At 40.0% G+C, this 23,689-nt stretch overlaps 1 protein-coding gene across 1 annotated transcript; it reads right to left on the bottom strand.

Moving 5' to 3' along the window:
- Nucleotides 1-947: 947 nt before the first annotated feature.
- Nucleotides 948-12,233, bottom strand: LOC117595878 (uncharacterized). The gene is made up of 10 exons (XM_034298752.2): nucleotides 12,156-12,233; nucleotides 11,963-12,044; nucleotides 11,523-11,745; nucleotides 10,301-10,551; nucleotides 4,773-10,180; nucleotides 4,475-4,664; nucleotides 3,378-3,595; nucleotides 2,764-3,039; nucleotides 2,413-2,519; nucleotides 948-1,897 (listed from the first exon to the last, which is right to left on the bottom strand). Exons 2-10 carry the CDS (start codon nucleotides 12,029-12,031, stop codon nucleotides 1,686-1,688), a joined length of 6,954 nt encoding a protein of 2,317 aa, XP_034154643.2. The 5' UTR covers nucleotides 12,032-12,044; nucleotides 12,156-12,233; the 3' UTR covers nucleotides 948-1,685.
- Nucleotides 12,234-23,689: the final 11,456 nt, after the last annotated feature.

The following is a 23,689-nucleotide window of genomic DNA, read 5'->3' as shown; positions in this document are numbered from 1 at the left end:
CATTCCGTGTTGATGTAAACACACAAGCCGCCGCCGCGAGCCTTACCGCGAGCCTTACCGCACAGAGCTGTGTTTCTGTCGGCACGAAACAAGGCTAGCCCGGCTAGCTGAATGGCGGCTTCTGGAACTCTGTTGCTGAGCCACGTCTCCGTGAAAACAAAGAAGCAGCAGTCTCTAAAATCACGCCGCGTAGCTTGCTGGAGTCGGATGTAGTCCAGTTTATTATCCAGGGAGCAGACATTGGAGAGCAGGATGGACGGGAGAGCTGGCCGGCTAGGGTTTGTTTTTAGCCTAGCACGAACCCCCGCCCTCTTGCCGCGCTTCTGCTTTCTCGCGCACCGCTTGCGACATCCCCTCCCCCAGGCCCCGGCATCGGGCGACGCCGAGGGCTGGAGGCCTGGTCCCCGCAGCAAGCCGAGATCGTGTAGCTTCTCCAACAGATCATCTTGCAGAGAGGCTGTATTGTAGTGTTTGAGGTTTATGAGTGTCTGGCGGTGGTAAACACGAACACCGGTAGCTCCGATGTCCATGTGCCGTTAAAAAGTCGGCCTAAGGACGAAAAAAGCACCATTTTGTATCCGGAGTGGCCGCTGCGTGCTACTGCCGCGCCGCCATCTTGGAACCAAGATGGAACTGAATACAAACTGTGATTATAGACTGATTTTTAATTGCAAAATCATTTTAATTGTTTTCTAGAATCAATATCAATAAAATCAATAAAAATAAAAACAACTTTATATTACTCCTCCATTTATCATTTAGTGTCCCCCTTTTTTCAACCTTCTTACTTTCTCTTTTGATCAATTCCACCACATATTTGGTCATTTATCTCTTTCCTATTTTCCTCATTGCTTATATGAAAATAGTGGGTGTGTCCAAACCTATCCAGCCATTTAATTGGTCCAGACTGTTTATCTAATTTTTAAGAAATAAAACAGGCACAAAAATAACCTAGTAAAATTTTTATTGGCAAAAGTTTCATAAAATGAGATGAGCTACAACTATAAGTCCATACACCAGCATCAATAACAAAATATTTTACAATACACTTACAATTTTACAATACACTTGTAAAATGTAGATTGTTGTCATACATTCCCTCATTTCACTGATTAGGAAAGAATTATATGATTATAAATTCAGCACCTAGATTTAAGTAAAATATTGGCATGCTCCTGTTCTACACTACAAAGCTGTATTGTGTACATCAGGCTACAAGCTACTGAAGAGGAGCCGAAAAATTGTTTTTGGATTTTATTTCTTTTATATACGTGAAATTTAATCACAACCCCACACCATTCTTATTTTGTAATTCAATTCATGCTTAGTGGAATAATCCTGTAATATTTTTACCCTCCACATGTTTAAGCCCCAAACATACACAGGAGAACATTTTTATCATGCATTCTGGTGTAACTACAATAAAATCACTAAAAAATTTGCCACATTGTAATTTTTTTATTAGAACACAATATTTCTGGACAGTTTTTTGATTTTGAGTTTTAAATGCTCTTATTCTATTTCTTCTTCCTAGCAATTACCAAAATCATCTACAAATAGAACAAAATATCTTTACTTGTTAAAATGTGAGTATTTTTGTAGTGAATATGATTTCAGTGACAGAGATCAATCATTTCCTACTTTCAAAAAAATCACATTAAAATTAGACATGTTCATCTGCTTGTTCACTGGAATGCCTGCAGAACCTGGCGGTACTCCTCAGTGTTTGTGTCCTCGTGCTGGTCCTGAGTCACCCACTCGGCCAGACGCTCACGCTGGTTCTGATCCAGGACTCCCATGCGGCTGTACTCCGACACCAGGTTTCTGTATCCTGCTTTGTAGTAGCCTCGGATACTGTCATCGGACAAAAGGTGACTCTGAGACGGAATGCTTTCATCTGGAATTACACAAAAACATATTATCAACGGCTCTTCTACTCTTAGACCATCAGATATGTTGTGTTATGTGTTGTATTTAACGTTTTGTGTTGTATTTAATGTCTTGTGTTGTATTTAATGTTTTTTAACTGTTTCATTCTACTGTATAATTGGTTATAGCTCTCTCTACTCTAATTTGTCAAAGGTTACATTTTCACCATATCAATGATTAAACACAGTTTTTAATCTGTTTATTATCTGTGGAGCGTCCGTAGTACACGTCCCTGTGAATGAGCTGTTGCTATAGAAACAACAACGTATTAGAACGAGCACATTAATATAAACATGTGCTACTGTCAGAGCTGCTGTTATTAATTAACAGTGTTATTTATTAAATTAATCAACAGCAGCGTGGTGTAACGTTCCAGTAACCCTGCATTATCATGTCTACAGTAAACACCCTGACAAATCCCTGCATCTGTTGGAGGGAAAACCATGCATGTGTTTTGCAGGATTAACACCTCAAGTTTCTTACCTAGAGCATTTCTGAGCTTTTGTGAGGTGAGCGGGTGATGAAGAATCATGCAGCGTTTCAGCAGAAGCTCTACATCTCCACTAATCATGGTTTCTGCTAGAAGTTTCCTGCAAAATAAATAAATAAAAGTAAAATAAAATGCTAAAATAAAATGCTAAAAGTAGATTTAACCTTTTTCTTTCTGGTTTAATGAAGTAAATAATCAGCTGCTTAACATTTGTAATACTGCACCTAAAAGGTCCAATGTTATAAACTACTATAAAATTCCTGTAGTGTTCATTGGAGTTTTGTATAATTGCCTTGCATGAGGATTTCATCCGTAACCGTTAACACACTGAGTGTGACTGTTACCTGGCCATCTGTGAGCTGTTGCTTGGACCCGTAGTTAAAGCTCGTCTGTGATCTTGTCCCAGAACCTCCATGGCAATCAGGTTCTGTCCATTATTGTCGGTCTTTATGCTGCTGATCAGTTTATAAAGCTCTGGGTTTTTATTTTTAATCTCATTCACTTTTGAGTTTGAGTTTTCCAGGAACATCTGAGCTTGTCTGATGGAGTCCTTCGGTGGAATATGGCTTGTGTTGAGTGTCCCAGTGGTGTTTTTCTGGAACTTCCGAGCACTTAGAACACTGCCAAGAGAGACGATGAGAATTAGTGACAATTTGTTAGAATGAAATTAGCATGAAATCTTTTTTTTTTTAACTAGTGAGCTAATTCAGAGTTCAGGTGAGTATTTGATCTACCTCTAGCTCATTTCCTGTAGCTGTATGGAATCAAATAAATGAACATATGACACCCCTGCTTATGTATACTATATTTAAATACATAAATTATAATTATTTTTTGGTGTATCAGTGGTGTATGGTGTATCAGTTCAATCACCTTACTTCATCATGGATCTCCATACACAGTGCTGTTGTTATGTGAATCAATAACAGAAATGGCCTTGAGCAATCAGAGACTTTACCTTTTATGTTCTCCAACAAATCCGAGATGGTACATTTTGATGAGGATACGTTCCTCACTTCTGATGAATTTAACACTCTGTAAGTATTCCTGCATCACAGAGTCTGTCTCCTTTTTACTTCCTCCAGTTATGCTGTATTTCTCAGGGTTTTTCTGAGAGAAGTCGTATCCTCTCTGGAGATTAAGCATGGGCACGTACGATTCAAGGTTTGTCTGGATCTAATGAGAAATGAAGAGTGTCAGATTAAACACAGTCCTGATCATCTCTTGTCACACTGAATGGTCAGGAATTGTTTTTTCTAAGTATGTATTTCTGTTATAGCATTATAACATTCTCCTGTGTTTATATGCATCTACAGCCACAAGCCCCCAAAACACTAATTATATACAGTAAATATCTCTCATATCCAGAGCATATCAATTGCTAAATCGCCAACAAGAACGAAGCAGTGATCTCTAATTTATTGTGATAGTTCTAGTGGACAAGTGAGAAGTTTTCTGTAAGGAGACATTTATGTAACATTTATGGAAGGAGTCTCCAGTGTCAGAGCTTTGTAACAGTCAGAGGTAAAGCTGTAACTGTAAAAGTTTTCTGACATCTTCAGGACAGAGAAGTTAAAAGGTATGATCTATTATTTTTTTAATTGAAAAAATTGTAATGTTTGGTAAATTACTGTGGTATAAGAGGAATAAAACACTTGGGGACATGCTGTTGTAGGAAAATAATCAACTTTTGATTATTTTGCTATAACAGCACCCCACTGAGTGTTTTATTCCTTACAAAGGAATTATGTTCCATATTTCATCAGGAGGAGATGTGAGCTGTGCCAGCAAACAATTCGCCTTCTCCGTACTTGTGTAATTTTGTAAATGGTAACTTGGTGATAAACGTCCATAGTAACGATGAATTCTTTGTAAATTTCACTCTGGGATTAAATAAAGTTATCTATCTATCTATCTATCTATCTGAGAAACAACCAGTGATTTCAGTGCATCAGTAAATCTGAGCAGATCTATGGCTAAAATTTGGCTTTTGCACTCAGGATGTTCACACGATGTCCCATGAAGGAATCACAGCCATAAATTAAGTGTGCTCACCTCATTTTTCACTTTCTCACGTAGCATCAAAGCTCCTTCCCATAGTGTCAAAGCAGAGTCTTCTGTCTTGCTGCCAGTTGCTTGTGCTACTGCATGATAAAGAGCATTCTGATGATCCGAGTTGACGCTGATTATCCTGCCATCATCCTGTACAATGTCGAACTGGCCGCTGTACTGCTGTGCACCAGCTCTGTTTTTAAAATTAAAAGTGACTATGTTCAGTATACAATGTTCATACGCATTAAACACTGAAATTTCTATAAGTGAGCTGTATAATGCTCTAAGCTATGAGTCTTACTGTGATGGATGCAGGGATTTTGTGGATTTGGTTAACTTCAGTTTTATATCGCCTGCTGATTTGTTGGTTCCTGGGTAACGTTCCTCAGTGAGCTGTTTTCCACTTTCATCAACGACAGTGAGTTGAATTCCTTTTCCATCGAGCAGGTTACTTTTTGTGAGCACGTACACATCGAGGGCTGTAGCGGGATGATCGGCTTTGCTCATATCTTCTGTATACTGCATTAGCTTTGTTTTGTCCTCATCTGACAGCTGGTCCACTTCCTTGTGGCTCGCAGATTTCTTGTTGTGCTTTTGCCTCTGGTCATCAAAGAAACTCTGAGTTTTATGTCTGCGCATGATCTGGTCTACCGCCTGTCCGGCAGCATTGGTCAGCTGACTCTTAAATGTGCTGATCATTAAAGAAGTTATATGTTCAGAACAGGATTTGATGAATTGCTCAGAAACCTTTTGAGAGATGATCTGTAGAAGTTCCCCTTTAAGGCGTTGCACATCATATAAATTGTGTCGTCCATCTTGGTCATATTTTGTCATGTCTTTCTGAAGCTCACTGATGCTCTTCAGTAATTCAGGAACAAATTTCTGGTCTATTATCTCCTTTGTTGGTACGGCACCCAATATTTGAACGAACCTTGTTGTGTATTCGGCTACTTTCAGAGCGAGCTTTGCAGTTTCAAGCACACCTGACAGTTTCGCTTTATTCATAACCTCTGCTGCTGCTTCACACACCTCAGAGAGTTTGCTGATAACCTCCTTTGCTGTGGTACAGTCCAGTATGATTTGAGGAATTATCTCTTCGCAGAGCAGACCTACTGATTTTTCTATTTGCTTCTCATATTTCTGGTCAATCTTGAAATTTTCTTTTTTCAACGCAGCTTTTGGAACGCCTGAGCTGATGAACTCGATAAGAGTCTGATCCAGTTTACTGCTCTGCTTCACTGATGAAGTAACGACGTTCTCAAAAGCTGTTAGTAAAATCTTCTTAAAGACTTCCTGAAGCACTGCATCGATTGCGTAGTTCATGGCACTGAGCACAGACTTTTTCCCGATTTCCTGAAATGCGTATTTAGTCGCATATTTGAAGTTCTGTCTGAGCACTGTAGAAGATGTCATGTTCTTCATTGCAGACTTAAAAGATTCCTTACCGACGGATGATAAACCAGACTGAAAGCTTCCTTTGACTGAAGTAAACATTGCCTTTCCTGATTTGATGAAGTCAGAGGCAACAGCAGAGAAAGACTTTGTACCATTGAGGAGACTTTTTGTCACTTTAAACACTGAGGTAACTGCTTTCTTGATAACGCTAAACCCAGCCGTTAGCAAAGCAAGCCCGATGCTGATACTCTTAGATATTGCCCATGACACCCAATCGAATGTGCCCTTTATCATTCCCTCTATTCCATTGATCATGTCAGACACTCCTTCTGAAATCAGGCCCATTCCAAACTGGCTGGCTGTTCCAAGTGTCAGCGCACAAACAAGAATGCCGGCGAGCACCTGTACCACCCCGAGTATGAAACATATCAAAGCATCAATGCAAAACTTGGGCTTCTGTTTCACCTCAAAAACAACACCGAGGCCGTAGTCGTATAACGATCTCAGCTCATTTGTGACGATGAAATTCTTTTCTTCGGAAAGCGCGTAGACTGAACAGTCCTCTGTAATGGCGTCATTGTTGTTTTTCTCCAGCTCTTTAAGTTTAATCAATGCGTTATCAATGTACGTCATCCAAGACTTAAAGATGTTCATTCTGGCCTCCATTTGACTCTGAAAGTTGTTGCTGTTTGTGCTCTGATCTTTGTTACCAGTGACTGATAAATTACATGAGATCATTGTGTTTGAGACTTCTGAGACATAGACGTCAATGGATTTCTTTGCATCTTTCAGCAGGTTCATAGCATCTGCTTTATAATTCCCCTTGCCGAGGTTGATGGTGATGTACGCCTGGTTATAGAGTGCCACAGCCTTGTAGTGTGGGTCAGAGTTTGCAACTTTTTGCCAATAGGATTTAGCTCCATAGTCATTGCTGGATTTGTTTCGGCAGTGTAGGTCAGTTCTTACAATTGCCTGTCTGACATGATCATAGAAATTATCGCATTCTCCTTGCAGCAGCTTTGCACTTGTTTCCTTCATCGTTCTGGTAAGGTCTGCTTGAAGTTGACTGACATCATCATGCCTATTGATGTGCTCCTCATGAAGGGTCAACCACAAGGCCCAAGATTCTTTCAAAGCGTTGATGGCAGGCTGATAATCAAACTTAGGCTGATGATGTGTAAAGCAATCAGGAATATTATTGAGCTGCAATCGCATGGGGTCCCGTTTTTCTTGCAGTGTGTAATACCCATCAAAGTCCTTCAGCAACGTACAAAATGTGGAAAACAGGTTTTCCTTTAGGTTTATTTCAACCAGCTCATCTCTTTCCATGTCTTGGATTCGTTTAATTTCATAATCCTGTCTTAGTTGTCGCATGATTTCCACAGACTGACCTTGGTAAGCGGGTGCGAGATGATCACAGTTCACGACCATCTGGACCATCCCAGGATTGCCTTTTCGAGATGTACGACCAAATATTTGTTTCTCCACTCTTCGGTTGTGTGGAAAGTGAGTAAGAAGAACGAAAAGACCACCACACTTATTCACACTTTCATCAACCTTTATGTCTGTCCCTCGTCCTCCAAGATTTGTAGCAATGATGATTCTGCCTGCACGGAATTTCTCTTTTTCAATGTTGTGCTTCTCGCTGATTGTGTACAGAGTAATCTGTTCTGGCTTAAATCTGCCTCCATCTTGTATTTTCTCATGTAGTTCATCTGCCGTTTTAACATCTTCACAAATTACCAAGACCACTTGTCCTCTCTCTGCTACTTTCCATGAAGTTTCACAAATAGTCTGGATCCATTGGTGATTTCCACCTTTCACCTGGACGACTGGAAGCTCGACCACTCTTTTATGGCGGTGTGCAGGTACAGTGTAACTCTTTGCTTTATAATGTCTTGCCAGAAAGTCCTGATCTGCCTTACCTCCTAATGTACCAGAAACACCAAATATACCGCTCCCACTGAGGTACCTCTTAAAGTAATGGAAATTTGACATGTAGTTTGTCACATTGGATATCGGTGAAATCGCAAGCTGGTGCTTGAACTCCAAAAATTGTTGAAGGCCATTACCCCACTTCTTGTTTTTCTCCAGCACACCGCTCGCTTTGAAGTCCACTGGAATTATCGCATTATACTCCTGTATGTTAGGACTGTCTGCAGCTTCCCTTTCAGCGGCCGGGGAGGTGTCGATCATGTATTCTCGGCCCAGCGACATCTCGACAGCCTTTAGTGCATTCTCAACAAAAACTGGTAACTGATTCTCAACGTAGCTTCTCAAGAAAACAGGAATGACGATGAAGTTGTTGGATTCTTTGGCCGTTTGGAGGTTGTCCGAGTACTTGATAGATGACTTTATTGTGCTTACAGTTGCGTCAATGAGTGACTTCTCAGACATGATTTCGCATGCCAGTCCTCCTTCCAGCAGTAGAATTTCAACATTAAGGTCACCTTGTTTTTCCCGAGCTTCAAAACGTTTGGCTTTCTTGTTCTCTAAAGAATAGCACTTAAACACTGCACTGTTCTCCAAGACCTCCTCAAATATACTCAGCAGATCGTACTGTTGTGAAACTCCAAGTTTCTTCATGACTTCAGATAATGCTTTAGACATTCCGTCCTCATTCCCATCACCTTCATTTTCTTTCTCTTTCTTGCTCTCAGCTTGATTTATCATTTCAATATCCTCCTGGGTGTAGAACCCCAAAGTCACTCCGGGCAACAAGATCTCGTTTGCTGAGAAGCTGTCTGATGTTTCCAGGCCCATAATGGCTGCTGTTACAGCTTTATGAAAGTACTGTATCCTTGTCGCCCATTTTATCTCACCTGTCTCAAGCATTTCAATTGGTTGACAAGTAGATATCATGGCCCATATGTTGGAAAGCACTTGCTCCACATGCCTAAATCCGCTAGATTCATGGGACAAGAATGTCACTTGAACTCCATTGTCCAAGGTCATATAGTCCACTTCATCCACTATTACAAGCTCAAATGGCCTTGCACCACGGGTTGTCCTCTTCTCGAATTCCTGTTTAAGTGTGTCTGCTGCAAAGACTCCCACTGTGCCATATACTATTTGTTGTCTGTAAGCATCTTTAAGACATTCCTCTTGTTTCTCTGGTGAATAGGGACTTGAGGAAGGTGGCGGTACTACAGATGAGGTGACACCAAACATTTCAAACAGTTTTTTCCACTCTTCTTGGTCTCGTCGGGCGAGAACTGGTGAGCTGGTCACAATGTCCACTTTCGTTCCATGAATGGCCAGAATTGTAGCAAACATGGCTAAGATACAGGACTTGCCTTCACCGGTGCCAATCTCAAGAAGACATCCTTTATTTTCTGTCAGCTGTGCCAGGAGGAGCAAAAGCAATGATGCTAGTTGTGTACGTCTTGGAAAATAGCCTTGAATCACTGTGTTGTCTTTTGTGGTGATTGTTGAGGAGTCTTGCACTGCTATTGACATTCCAATTAATACATCTTTGAGAATGTTGATATCTGGGTTTGTAAGATCGAGAGATTTTATCTTCCTTTTCAAATCATTGATTTGTTCCTTGGTAAGGTCCACCGATTTATATTTTGGGAGTTCAGACTCCATGTATCTAAGCACATCCTTCAACCGGACCAAGACTTTCTCAGGGCAGTTTGCTTCACGAAGTTCCTTCACAATTGTGTCTGCGTCTTTTTCCTTGTCATTTTTTATTTGTTCTTGAAGAAACATTAAAGGGTTTTCATTCGTAAGAGCAGAGAGAACGAGGATGCAGTCCAGGTGGTAGGTTTGTGCCATGTGGAGAACCGAATCGAGTTTGTCACATTTGATAGCTGCACTTTTGCAAATGAAGAGCATTATTTCTGTTGGTGTCCAGATTCTGTTGAACAATATTTGACCCAAAATGTCCCTACTTTGTGGTGACAGCTCTGAAATCGTGTCAAGTACATTCAACAAAATGCGTTCGGCCAAAGTTGGATTTGTGGCGTGAAGCTGCTCCACCAAACCCAAGAGAAAGTCATACTTCTTCTCCCAGCCAAACGGCTGATCTCCATCATCTTTAGTGTCTTCAGTGCTACTGTGCAGAATGAACTGTAGAGATGCCTCAAGAACTGTGAGCTTCTCAGTAAGAGACAGTTCGTTATATCCTACAGTGTGATCAAAGGTAAACTGAGACCATATTGAAAGGTTGTTTTCTCTACAGTATTGAACTGTAACTTCATTCTGGAGCGTCTTAATCCTGCCCCAAATCTTGTATTGCTGTATCTCTTTATCTTCTGTGATTTGGTACTTTAACAAAAGCTCTTTGAATTTTTCTTCAACATCAATAACCTACATAAATAAATGTGCGAAACAAAAATGGCTCTCAGTCAAAAGTTTATCACATTGTATATACACATGCTGTATATACAGTAGTTTTGTAATTTAGTTAAATCCATATTAAAGTCATACCTCGTCCCTCTCGATCGCAGCAGCGTCGTCTTCTATTTGCTGATGGAGAACTTGTGTGCGTTCATGATGCTGTTCGTGACTTCTGAAGCTCTGTTTTTCACGAAGCCGCTCAGTTGCTCGAGAAAGCTTGAGTCTGGACGATTCACTCTCTCTGTCCAGCTCCTGTTGAATCCTTTGCTCACGTTCCAAACGTTCCAAGCGTCTTCTCTCCTCCTCTTGCTGTCTCTGCTTTTCATCTTCTTCTATTTTTCCTGTTTAAAGACATCATATGAATATGTATGTAATAGAAATAATAGAATGCTGGACAACAGAGAGAAATATACAATATAGTGTACAATAAAAATTGATTTTGTTGTCTGTGAGTTTTTCATTCTATGTTAATGTTCGCAATAGAGTTTTTAGACAGCGTTCTTATTCTGTGACCTACTGAACCAGTATCTGGATGTATTTATTGATAGAGACTTGCACTACTGTAAGTAACTCTGGATAAGGCCATCTGCCAAATGCCATAAATGTAAATGTACAATAAACAATTGTATGTGCAAGTTATAAAAGCAGAATAGTTTTTATGGCATTTTCCATCCAGCTATTTTATTTTGAAAATTTTGAAAATGCAAATTATAAAACCTGAATGGAAACAACCCTGAAAAGAGTTAAATATTCTTAATATTCCATTATTTTCTGGTTTACACAATGATTCCATGACTTTCTTAAATTCCAAAAGACTGATAATTTAATTATTAATATCTGTTTGTTTTATGAATGGGAGAAAATATGGCAGACACTATACCACTGGAGTAGTACCAGTGACTAAGGCCCTCAGAGAATTCTGCTAGAGCAATTGTGTGAGATTGTTCATTTCACCTAAATTGACAGACATAAAAACAGGGTCTGTAAAACAAGGGCTATGAGACACTATAGTGCATCTAAAAAAAATCTATTAAAAAAAAAAGTTCTATACCAACACTGTCTTTTAATTTGGCATGGTATCATTGATGTGTGATGTAGGAACTGACATTAAATGATGAAAGTTTACCCATGTCAGTGTCACATTTTTATTTTTTAGGATTTTTAAGGATGTTTAGTCATTCTTCCTCCGTCGTTAGTAATAGCTTTATTTGTGCTAAGTGTATATTAGTTAGCTCTCTGACAGAGAATATTAGAGGTACATACTTTTGGCTGTGTAGTGTAGTTCAGAACTGATATGTTTGCAGGAGCTTACCGTAGTTGGGACAGTAATGAGTGCCGCCCTCGGAGGTGCAGTGCATCTGAATTTGAGAACGGTCATAGGTTTCCCTTAAGATAAACGAGGTGTCGCCTTTATGAGTGTTAAACTCATATCTAAAACTATTCCATGTGTGATTTTCATATCTGATGTAGATGTAGCGATGGATTAACCTGGCCTCCTGATAGGATGTCGTGCAGCCAGCATTGATGCGTGTATACTGGGGAGCAGAAATATACATCAGTTTCCATCAAAAAAACTGAGTAAAATAACATAAAGAACAGACTGACATTGTTGTGAGCTATTATGTCAAGTTCTCAGTTATTATCTGCCTAATCAGAGGACATGCTAACTAGGACAAAAGAAATATGAAGCAGGACTTAGAATATAGAATTGCATAAATAATCTTGGGCAGTGAATGCACCAAAAGTTCTTACCCCTCTGTCCTGGGTGGCAAAGTGCCAGGTATAAGGAGTCTGATTCTTGACTGAAACCTGGGCACCCATTATTCAGGTTATTCTGTTCAATTCAAACATGAAACGTTGCTCAATATTTAATACTGATGTGAGGTAAGATAAGAAAAACACTGGAATTGCATTATATATAAATAAAGTAAAAAAAAAAGGGAACCTGATTTCATTCCTGTGCAGAGAAGTCCACCGCTGGGAGAAAAGTGAAGTAGCTCGTGCAGTCTGCTGCTCTTTATAAACCTCAGCCTCTTTCACCTGTCTAATGTGAGGACAGAAGGGGGTGGAGCTTATGACTTACACCATTTAAGATAAATCACATTGTGTATGATAACCGACTAAGCAAGAACCCAGGAGTTAATGATTATTACTGGTTACTGATTATTACAAGTTTAAGTATATGTTTTGTACTTTGTTCTTTTTTATGAGGTTGTTACTAAGGTTTGAAAAAAATACCTTACATAGAAATATTCTGTCCTGAACACACTTCTTTCCAGTTTTGCAAAACACTGCCTTACTTTCCTCATATTTGAAACATCCACGTTTTGAGGAATGTTCACCTGACCTCTCATTTTCAGTTTTAACAGTAACATGAAAATAAGAATTTCTCCTAAAATAATGTTGAACAGAAATGTTTGAGAAGCACTCACTCTCACCCCCTTGGCGGCCACCTGGGGGCCCGTAATACCCTGGAGAAGCTGCAGGACTGCTTCCTGTGGCCAGGAATGGAAGCAGAAGTAAAAGCTTTCTGTAGAGGTGTCCCCAGTGCCAATGGACGGCCCTTCACCCTGGTCAAGGACCACACCCCACTCCATTGGATGGCCAGGGCTAAAGACACCAATGCAAGGGTAACCCGCTGCTTCTTGTCCCTGCAGGACTTCAAATTTCAGGTACAACATCGGGTGGGGGCTCAGCATGGAAATGCCGATGGCCTGTCTCTCCAGTACGCACTTTGGGGACGACTCACACGAGCTGAGACAGCGAGACAGCTTATTTTACACTCTCTCGCTCGCGGCCAGGACCAGCTAGATCAGCTTGGGCTTCAGCCTGCCACTAAAGTGATGGGTGACACCGAATAGTGTGATTATAAATCATTCCCTTCTATAACTATGTGCTACATGGACAAGTGGTGCAGTTGTGCAACCAGTAAATTTATCACAGTTTTCATAAGAAGTCTGGTCTAGTGCAACTATAAATAATTCTCTTCTATAACACTGTACTACATATTCAAAAAGTATAATTGTGTAACCAGGAGATTCATCCTAGTTTTCACATGAAGTCTATTTTGTTGAAGTTATTAACTGTTCATTGATGGAGACTTGGGTGCAAAACTGTTCATGGGAATTGCAGTCCAAAGCCATCTTCATGGTTTCTAAGTGGTACCATCCACAGTAATCTCATATAACTTTAGGCTGTCCATGTGGGTCCATCCTCAGCAGCAGCAAGTCTTTTCCAAGTGATGAGAACTCCAATCAGAAGCAGGGCATCAGGATGGATCAGGCAGGTCCAGAGAGCAAAAAGAGTCAGGATCACTGATATCTCAGGAGTAGCATGTGTACTCAACGGAGAGAGAGAGATTGTTAGGTAAGCTTTTGTCCTCTAATGGATAAGGACAATGTACTTTGCATGCAGAGTGCAAGCAGGGACTCCAGCAAGACTAGCTATAACAGCATAACTAAAAGGGAGAGCCAGAAGCTAACACAGACATGAGCTAGTCCTGGGACATAAAGCGGGGGGGCGGGGGGGGGGGGGGGGGGGGGGGGAAGACAGCATCCAAACATCCCAGTTCACCACAACACTCTATGCCTGTGAAAATTTGACTGGGAGCCAATGCAGTGTGGATAAGATAGGGGTGATGTGGTCATATCTTCTGAGAGAATCTGCACAGCTCTGAGTGTGAGTGTATATGGGGCCGTAGGGTTTAGCTCAGGGCTGTAGGATTTGGGGCAGGGCCGTAGGATTTGGGGCAGGGCTGTAGGGTTTAGCTCAGGGCTGTAGGGTTTAGGGTGGGGCTGTAGGGTTTAGCTCAGGGCTGTAGGGTTTAGGGTGGGGCTGTAGGGTTTAGCTCAGGGCTGTAGGGTTTAGCTCAGGGCTGTAGGGTTTAGCTCAGGGCTGTAGGGTTTAGCTCAGGGCTGTAGGGTTTAGCTCAGGGCTGTAGGGTTTAGGGTGGGGCTGTAGGGTTTAGGGTGGGGCTGTAGGGTTTAGCTCAGGGCTGTAGGGTTTAGATCAGGGCTGTAGGGTTTAGCTCAGGGCTGTAGGGTTTAGGGTGGGGCTGTAGCATTTAGCTCAGGGCTGTAGGGTTTCTAATTCTGATCTCTTTTGGTAATTATTTAGTTGTTTTATGCCTCTGCCGCTAGGTGGTGGAGTCATTATTTTTTTAGCTTCTCCATCTGTCTGTCTGTCCATCTGTCTGTCCATCTGTCTGTCTGCCCATCTGTCTGTCCATCTGTCTGTCTGTCTGTCTGTCTGTCTATCTATCTGTCTGCCTGCCCATTGCAGATAAATGTCTTAAATAGGCTTTCTTGAATAGCTTCCTTCCTGTTTGAGGTATATTTTAAGGGGATTCTGCCAAACAAATTAGTCACAAGATGGACTAGACTTGTTTTACCATTAAGACCATTAAGAAGTCCCCTTACTGTTCAATCCATTTAACACATGAAACACTCCAGGTTAGCTCTTTATGTTGCAAAACACTGGAATAATTAACCCAATGTGTGCAAAATCCTCCAAAAACAACAAGCAAATGATCGTCAATGGGAAATGATCATGATCATGTTCAGGCCCTTAAAGATGAATGTGGCAGATAAAATGAGTCGTATATATTTTAGCTAAAATGTTCTGCATCTTGAAGTGACTTTAAGCAGGTATTTAGATTTTTCCTGTCATCAAACCTGGACATGTTGTATTCATATTGCACAAAGCTATAAATATTAATATGTAATATTTATTAATATATATGTTGTTTATTACTAAAATCAAAGTAAAGAGTCTGTGTTGCTTTATAAAAAGAAAAGTTATAAAAACTGAAAGTCATATATCTGACTCATAACTAACTATATGACTTTCAGTTTTTATAACTTTTTTTTTTTTTATAAAAGAACTAGGACTTAGCTTAATAAAAATAAACACTGAAGATTTGATGAAAAAATGTCATATTATTATATACATTCAACTGAATATATAATAATGCTTTTATTATTTTAGAAATGTTGAGTATATGGTTTTGTAAAAATAATACTTTTTGATTATTGTCTGTTGAATTAGTTTTGTAATTATAGTTTCACGTTTATAGAAATGAATTTAACAGTAGAACTGTGATTTTTATCTACAGAATCTTTATATTGCCACAGAAAAAAAATCCCCTTCAGCATTTTATTATAACATTAAAACATAACATTATTATGAGAAAGCACGTTATAATGTGAAAACATCAGGTTATTGCATGAAAATACTGTTATTATTAGAAAATTGCATCATTACATGTCCTGGACACAGTCTACGAATCCCTACCTAGTGGTGATTAGGTGGAAGCTCCACCACTCTTTTCACCTGAGTGTCCAGTACATACAACCTCAAGTCTGACAATACACAAAATATCATAAAATATAATCACAAAATCCTTCGTGGACTTTATCCCAAGGTGCTCTGGTACCAAATACATCACGTTCAGATCCAGGAAGCTGTTCCTCCCAATCTTGCCTCTTCAGATACCTAGGGTTAATGACTGACTTATCTGAAGGTTCCTCAGAAAGTCCGTTTGCCTTTTAATTGCTTACCTTGAATCTTGAACTCTTGTTGTAACCTTTCACAAGCTTCTCACAATACTTTACTGAAATCTTTGTCCATTCTTCCTGACAGAACTGCTGTAACTCAGTCAGGTTTGTGGGCCTCTTCACTCAGATGTGCTTTTTCTGTTCAGTCCACAGATTTTCTGCAGGATTCTGGTCAGGGCTTTGTGATGAAGGCTCCAACACTCTCACTTTGTTGTCTTTAACCCATTTTGTTACAACATTGTTCCTCCAATGCTGCCTCTTCATGTACCTAGGGTTAATGATTGACTTATCTGAAGATTCCTTGGAAAATCCTTTTGTCTGGCCTTTAAAGTGAATTACGGTTTCTCATGAATAACTTTAAAGTGATATAACAAATATGATGCATGCAACAAATTCAGGCTTATATGAATGTTCTGAGAAGAAAACTGTAAAAATGAAAAAGCAAAATGTAAAGTGGTCAGTGGGTCAGAACATAGTGCAGTGGTAGCTCAGTGGTCATGACGATGGGCTTCTGCTCAAAAGGTTGTGAATTCAAATCCCAGTGTTGCTAATCTGCCCCTGCTGGACCCTTGAGCAAGATCCTCAACTGCTCAGTTGTATAAATGAGAGAAATGTAAGTCACTCTGGATAAGGGCATCTGCCCAATGGCATAAATATAGATTGTAAAACATCACTGCAGTAGGGTAGTGATTACCCATCATGCACTAGAATATCAGGAATAGGGAGGAGGTCATCAGTTCAGTCACATGGAGCTGTATAATGAAGAAACGTTTATACATTTACAGTCAAATGAACAAATTTCTAAGTTCACTGCTTTTAAAATAACATTTTATTTTACAAAACACAGTTTCACTCGTTACTAATTTTACTGAAATATTTATCGTTTTAACCTTAATCTGGGACAGAGTGTTTTTATACACTTCAGGGTTCGCGTTCCTCCATTACCTTCATCAGATCAGGTCAGTAAATCACACTCACACCACATGATTCAAGCTAGTAGATCACATTTTTGTTCACATTAAATTTGGTGTAAGCAATTAAATTAGATGTTAAAGAGTAACTAAATGTTTTTATGTAAACCACACGAGCCATATTCTCTTAACTCTGAGCGTATATTCCCCTTTTTCAGCGTGGGGTTAATCCATCATTGGTTTTCAGGATGTTTCAATATTTTACGTTTAGGGCTGTTATTGTATTTCACACCACAGTGCTGGTGAATTCTGCATTGTGATTGGTCAGAGGGTGTTGATTAGTTTTCTATAACAGCAGCTGTGACAGTCATGTAGCTGCAGATCACAGGTTTATATTAATGAGCTCCTTCTAATACATTATCGTTTCCATAGTAACAGCTCATTCACCTCCTTTCATAAATCATGCTCTTTAAATCAGCACAGGTTTGTTGGCTCTTTTTTATGTTCACTCTTAGTTGGTTTGTCACTGCTATAAATGTTCAAAGTTTAAAATAATCTAAGATCATAATTAAAATTATTGGCACTCTAGCACTTCTTTGCAAATGACACAGATTTTCTCTAAAAATAAGTTGCATTTGTTCTAAAGAGGCTGTGTTGATCTACACATTGAGGTCTCTACAGATTCATCTGTAGTCTTTCATTCATCTTCAGTAAGTGTTTTATCTGGTTTTATCCTGGTCAGAGGGGCAGTGGACCTGAGGTCTATCCCGGGAACACTGGGCATGAGGCAGGAATACACCAGTCCATCACAGACAGAATTCCTAGTCTTGAGGTATCCTAATTCTAATTCTGACATCTTTTGGTAATTATTTAGTTGTTTTATGCCTCTGCCGCTAGGTGGTGGAGTCATTATTTTTTTAGTTTCTCCATCTGTCTGTCTGTCTGTCTCTCTGTCTGTCTGTCCATCTGCCTGCCCATCTGTCTGTCTGTCCATCTGCCTGCCTGTCTGTCTGTCTGTCCATCTGTCTGTCTGTCTGTCTGTCTTATCTGAACATTCCTCAGAAAGTCCTTTTGTTCTGCCTTATCTTATCTTATTTTATCACAGTTTCCTCAGAAAATTGATATAATAAATATGTGATGTGATGTTAGCACCAGATTCTGGCTTATATAAATGTTTTGAGAAGAATCTGATAGAAATTTTAAATAAAAAAAGCACTTACTAGAGAAAATAAAATAGTAAAGTGAGGGCTGTGATGTGTAAAATGTAAAGGGGTTTATTGGTCTGAACATCAATGCAGTAGTTTAGTGATTACCCATGATGCACTAGGGTGTTTACAGGGATAGGGCATCAGTTGATTCCCTTGGATCTGTATAATAATGCATCATTTAACCTTCATCCATGTCCTGTTTAACTGGAGTGTCCTGTTAAACAAACAAAAAAAAGTGTGTGTATGTGTGTGTGTCTGAGAGACTAAAAACACACACACATAAAGCGTAACACAGAAAAGATTTTGAAAAACGGGGTTTTCAATATTTTTCTTAATTTTAAGTATTTAATTTTCTATCTCATTGTCTCTCTCTCTCTCTCTCTCTCAGTTGTATGTGGGAAATAACGAGTGTCTTGTCCTGATTGTTTGGAAATCCACCGATCCATCAGTGCCACTGAACCTGAGAAAAGCTGACGTCCAGCCACTGCCTGAAGCATCTGCATGAAATGGATCTGATCTGAATATTTTTAGCCTGATCTTGGAAAAGGCAGTAAAAAGATTTCTTATATCAGAAATAAAGTTTAAAGCAGCATGAGTTTTTGTTTCGACTCAGTTTTTATGTTTAGTCTTTATGTTGTCACTGAGTGCAGATGTAAACATCGAGGTCTCTGCAGATGAACTTCTGTATCCTTGTGTCTGAACTATACAGACCATTTCTTAATTTTATTTCATTTCATTTTTAAATAGGTTTATTGCAGCACTTTGGCTTTTATTTATTTACAAATAAAGGAAACAGCTATTTCCTACAAATACTTCACAAATATCAAGTGTTGAATTTTGGTACTAATTTAGTGCATAACTTGTGTGGCAATAAAAAAATATAGGGAAAAATGTAATTATCTCTAAATATCAACCAACAATCACACAACAACCATCATCCAATAAACAAAATCAATAAAATGTCAAAGATTGATTAATAATAATAATAATAATAATAATAATAGCACTTGTTTTAAGCCCAATAAACTGACTGTTATAAAATGCTAAATGAAGCAGATCACATTTTATTGGAGTCTCTGTCTCTGATCCAATCCCGGCCTTATCTCATTTCCTGAGCAAATTACTTCAGTTTTATCTCAACACACATATCTTCTGGTTCTAGTAAGGACTCCAAGTGGAGCTTGGTTATGCAGTAGCAGCATTTCCTGCATCACGTGAGGACGTATTTCTTAGCTATGTAATATTACTGAGATTAAAAAGGCTAATTTCCTAAAATTATTATCTACATGAGATTCAAATGAGAGACTGGAGTCAATAATTACACCAAGTTCTTTCACTGTTGCACGAGATGCTGAACATCCATTTAACATTTATGGAAGGAGTCTCGGTTGTAAGTGCTTTGCAACAGTCACAGTGCTTTAAAATTTTCAGGATTGAGGAGTTTACACTTTCTGGTTTCTCTGTAAAATAACAGGCTGCATTTTCTGAGAGAGAGAGAGAGAGAGAGAGAGAGAGAGAGAGAGAGACTATGACTTTTAAGATGCTTTTAATGCATCAGTCTAAAATATTTACATATTTGCATATTTACAAATAACACCATTGAACGCCCAAATCCCTGACCCCTACGCAGTCTGTTCTTCTTTTCATATAAAAAGAAAGTCCACACTCAAAACACATTTACATGTCCACAAAAGATCAGATATCCAAGTTCTAGTAGACTGAGTTTATAGAGCCAAGTATTTGTCCAGTGTTTGCTCAGGATGCAGGAGTGCTGACTTCACAAACCTAGACTTATCAGGAAAGTAACTCGACAGTGAAACATTCCTCTTTCCTTTAGACTGTTCTAGAAACCAGTTGATCTCTGGCTGAGTTTCTGTCACACCTGAACAGTCCGAGTAACTCGCCTCACCTGAGGAGATCTCACCTTCCTCCATGTGTGTGAGCTGTTCTCCTGTAGCACCTGTACTGCACTCTGGCCTTTCACTGTCTGACAGTACTGTGTTTACTGATTCAGTGCTCTTTTCTAGGATTTTCTTTGGCATTTTCTCGTTTTGGTTTTCATTGTGCTCCTTCCACGTATTTTCATCTCTAATGAAGTTTTCTCCACCTTGGCCGAGTTTCTCCACTTCATTTTGCTTTTGCTCGAGTCCTGTATGTTCTCCTGCTGCAGCTCTGTGGGATCAGTGGCAGTCTGCACCAGGATTAAGATCAGCGTCCGTACAAGAAATAACATTAGTTGTCAGCATTGTTTACAGTGTTAGCATCTTTAGATTCCTGCTGGGTTTAGCACTAACCTCTTCAATCTCGGGCTCCACTGTGTCAGTGCTCTGTGACTCATTAGCCTCGAGCTCTGGTCCCCCGGTGTTCTAGCGCTGACTGTCCCCGATCTGCTGGTGCTGTACCTCAGCCAGACAACTCAACTTTTTAGGCCCCATGTCCCCACACTCAAAACATCTCAGGCTTTCAGTACTGGCGATCACAGTGTAGCTGCTGTCTCCATGAGTACATTTAAAACTTACACTCACCGAGCACTTTATTAGGAACACTTTACTAATACTGGGTAGAGCCTCCCTTTGCTCTCCAACCAGCCTCAATTCTGCATGGATTCCACAAGATGTTGGAAACATTCCTTTGAGATTCTGGTCCATGTTGACATGATTGCTTTACACAATTCCTGCAGATTTTTCAGGTGCACTTTCATGCCGTGAGTCTCCCATTCTACCGCGTCCCAAAGGTGTTCTACTGGACTCAGATCTGGTGTCAGGGTTCAGATCCGGTGCCTGGGAAGGCCACTGAAGAACACTGAACTCATTATCATGTTCATGAAACCAGTTTGAGATATGTTTTGCTGTGTGACATGGTGCATTATCATGCTGGAATGATAAGCCATTAGAAGATGGTAAATTGTGGCCATGAAGGGATGGACACGGTCAGCAACAAAACTCAGATAGTCTGTGGCATTCAAGCCATGATTGATTGGTATTAACAGGCCCAAAGTGTAAGAAGAAAACATTCCCCACACCATCACACCACCTCCACCAGCCTGGACTGTTGACACAAGGCAGGTTGGGTCCATGGTTTCATGCTGTTGGTGCTGAATTCTGAGCCTACCATCTGTGTTCTTCAGCAGAAATCCAGATTCATCAGACCAGGCTACGTTTCTCCAGTCTTCAACTGTCCAGTGTTGGTCAGCCCGTGCCCACTGAAGCCTCAGCTTTCTGTTCTCAGTTGATGGAAGTGGAACCTGACGTGGTCTTCTGCTGTTGTAGCCCCTCCGCCTCACCTTTTGATGTGTTATGCATTCTGAGATGCTTTTCTGCTCACCACAATTGTACAGAGTGTTTATCTGAGTTACTGTAGCCTTTCTGTCAGCTTGAACCAATCTGGCCATTCTCCTTTGATCTTTCTCATCAACAAAGCGTTTCCTTCTGCAGAACTGCTGCTCACTGGATGTTTTTCTTTACTGCACAATTCTGAATAAACTCTAAAGACTGTTGTGTGTGAAATTCCCAGGAGATCAGCAGTTATGACAGCCCTTTTGGCACCAACAATCATGCCTGGTCAAAATCAGAGATCACATTTTTTCCCCATTCTGATGGTTGATGTGAAAGTTACCCAAAGCTGCTGGCCCGAATCTGCATGATTTTATGCATTGCACTGCTATTGGCTGAGATAATTAGATAACTGCATGAATGAGTAGGTGTAAAGGTGTTCCTAATAAAGTGCTCTGTGAGTCTATGTAGATGTAAGGAGCTGCACTACACCGCCGGCAGCCAGCAGGGGGCAGCAGCAGCACACAGTGAGAGCAGCCATTCCAGAGAAATCAGTTGCCTGGAATCCTCCAGGCTGATTAACCTGGATTGCTTGCACCTGCCAGGCAGGATATTTAAGGCGAACCTCTCAGGCTGCTCTTTGTCACACCTTTGTAGAGGGGTGACTGGTATGGTATGTCAGGGCTTTGTTTGAGCTTGAATAAAGAGAGAGGAAGAAAAGAAATACAAGAATCAAAAGATTCTTTTGAGAAAAGGGAAAAAGACAAAGAAAAGAGAAACAAGACAGGAATGAAGTGAAAACTAAAAGATAAATATTCCATGTCTTTTTTATATATATAAAAACTCTTTTCTGAAACTCAGAGGCCTATTCCCCTTTTCCTATTTTATTTTTATTGATTTAATATAGAAGAGTCCTTTGTTGGAATATGCTATTTTGACATCTCCTTTGTTTAGTTTTTCCTGTTGTTTCCCTACAATGCTTTGTAGGCATGCCTGCCCCATCTGAATCCCCTCCACCTGGTGGTGGTAGAGTGTACACATTATGAAGCACAAATCTCCTTGGTTCAAGCTCCAGGGTGGCCTAGTCAAAGTTCACTAATCAACCTCATAGCCTTATTTCATCTCGAGGCCATGGCATCCTGCTCACAATCACTCATCTAACAACAGCTGACTCTTATTTATAACTAATTATGCTCTTATCTCAGGATAAAGATAAAGATAGAAAAGTATGAAAAGGTAGCAAAATGCCATAAAGCTCTCTGCATGTTCCCTCCATGCTCAAAACATGTACAGAGAGGGAGAATTGAATTTAAAACAGGTTTATAATAATTAGTCAGACATTTAAACCTGACCTGGTCCACAATTGTGGCCTGTATTGCATCTGGAACAGCTCTGTTTTTGTACTCTTCTGCCTCTTCCTCTGTACTGCTCTCTTCCCCTCACTATGCCACCATGCATCCTCTTCCTCCTCTTCCATGACTGCATACATTTAGTTGCCCCTGATCGTGGTTAACTTGGCCAGGTTCCTCCATGTTGGGAAGTTGTAGTGATTCTGTGTAGTAAAGCTCTATGAATGTTTGACAATATTCATATTCATAGCACTTGACTAAGTTGACAAGATGTGTAATTGGTTAGATGGGAATTTCTCAACTTCCCATTCATTAGTGAAGTTCAAGTTTCACCTGACAGCTTACTAATTTATTGGACAAATGAATTACAAAAAAAATCATATTGGTAAAATTTATTGTTTATTGGTGATATGTTTTGGAAAGTATGACTTTCACTGAGAAGCAACACATCAGTTTTGATCAGCAAGACATATGCATCTGGTGCCTGTGCCAATTTGACATACTCATTAAAAGAGTTAGAAATTCAAATCTGGCCAACGCATTTGAGAAAGATGGTAATATTGAGTGTGTGCTCCCTATAAGGCATTTCGGGTATCGGCCATTTCCATTTATCTAAATGTCCTTTTTGTTTTTTCAATCTCCCCTTGTTCCTCTGAACAACTAAATCATCTCCCAGATATACTCCTATTACATAGAACTTTTTTTTTTTTTTTTTTTTTCAAAGCAGTCCTCCTGGGAGTTTTGGCACATCAGCTGTCCACTGCCCAGCTGAAAAAGCCTCACTTTTACCCCAGTTAATTTTTGCTGGAGATAGTTTCAGTCCTCGAAACACCAAGCAATGCATCTACATTTACACAATGTACATTATCCTTAACTATTACATGACAATTAGTATACGTAATAATTTCTCTATCGAGCTACACATGCTACTCCTGAGATGCCAGTGATCCTGACCCCTTCTGCTCTCCGGACCTGCCTGATCCATCCTGATGCCCTACTTCTGCTTGCAGTTCTCATCAATTGGAAACCACTTGATGCTGCTGAGGATGGATCCACATGGACAGACTGAAGTTACATGAGATTACTGTGGATGGTACCACTTAGAAACCATGAAGATGCCTCTGGACTGCAGTTGCCATGAACTGTTTTGCACCCAAGTCTCCATCAGGGAACAGATGATAACA

This window comes from Pangasianodon hypophthalmus, chromosome 23 (genome assembly GCF_027358585.1).
Source record: "Pangasianodon hypophthalmus isolate fPanHyp1 chromosome 23, fPanHyp1.pri, whole genome shotgun sequence".
Taxonomy (NCBI): domain Eukaryota; kingdom Metazoa; phylum Chordata; class Actinopteri; order Siluriformes; family Pangasiidae; genus Pangasianodon; species Pangasianodon hypophthalmus.
Note: the sequence above shows the minus strand (reverse complement) of the source record. Positions and strands in the feature narration are given on the sequence as shown.

What these genes read in the sequence shown, in the direction of transcription:
- LOC117595878 (XM_034298752.2), bottom strand. Translation starts at nt 12,031, where the DNA reads ATGGGTGCCCAGGTTTCAGTCAAGAATCAGACTCCTTATACCTGGCAC. An exon ending in AAATCCCTGCATCCATCACA is followed by an intron (nt 4,665 to 4,772) that starts GTAAGACTCATA and finishes TTTTAAAAACAG; the next exon opens with AGCTGGTGCACAGCAGTACA. An exon ending in AACAGCTCACAGATGGCCAG is followed by an intron (nt 2,520 to 2,763) that starts GTAACAGTCACA and finishes TTTATTTTGCAG; the next exon opens with GAAACTTCTAGCAGAAACCA.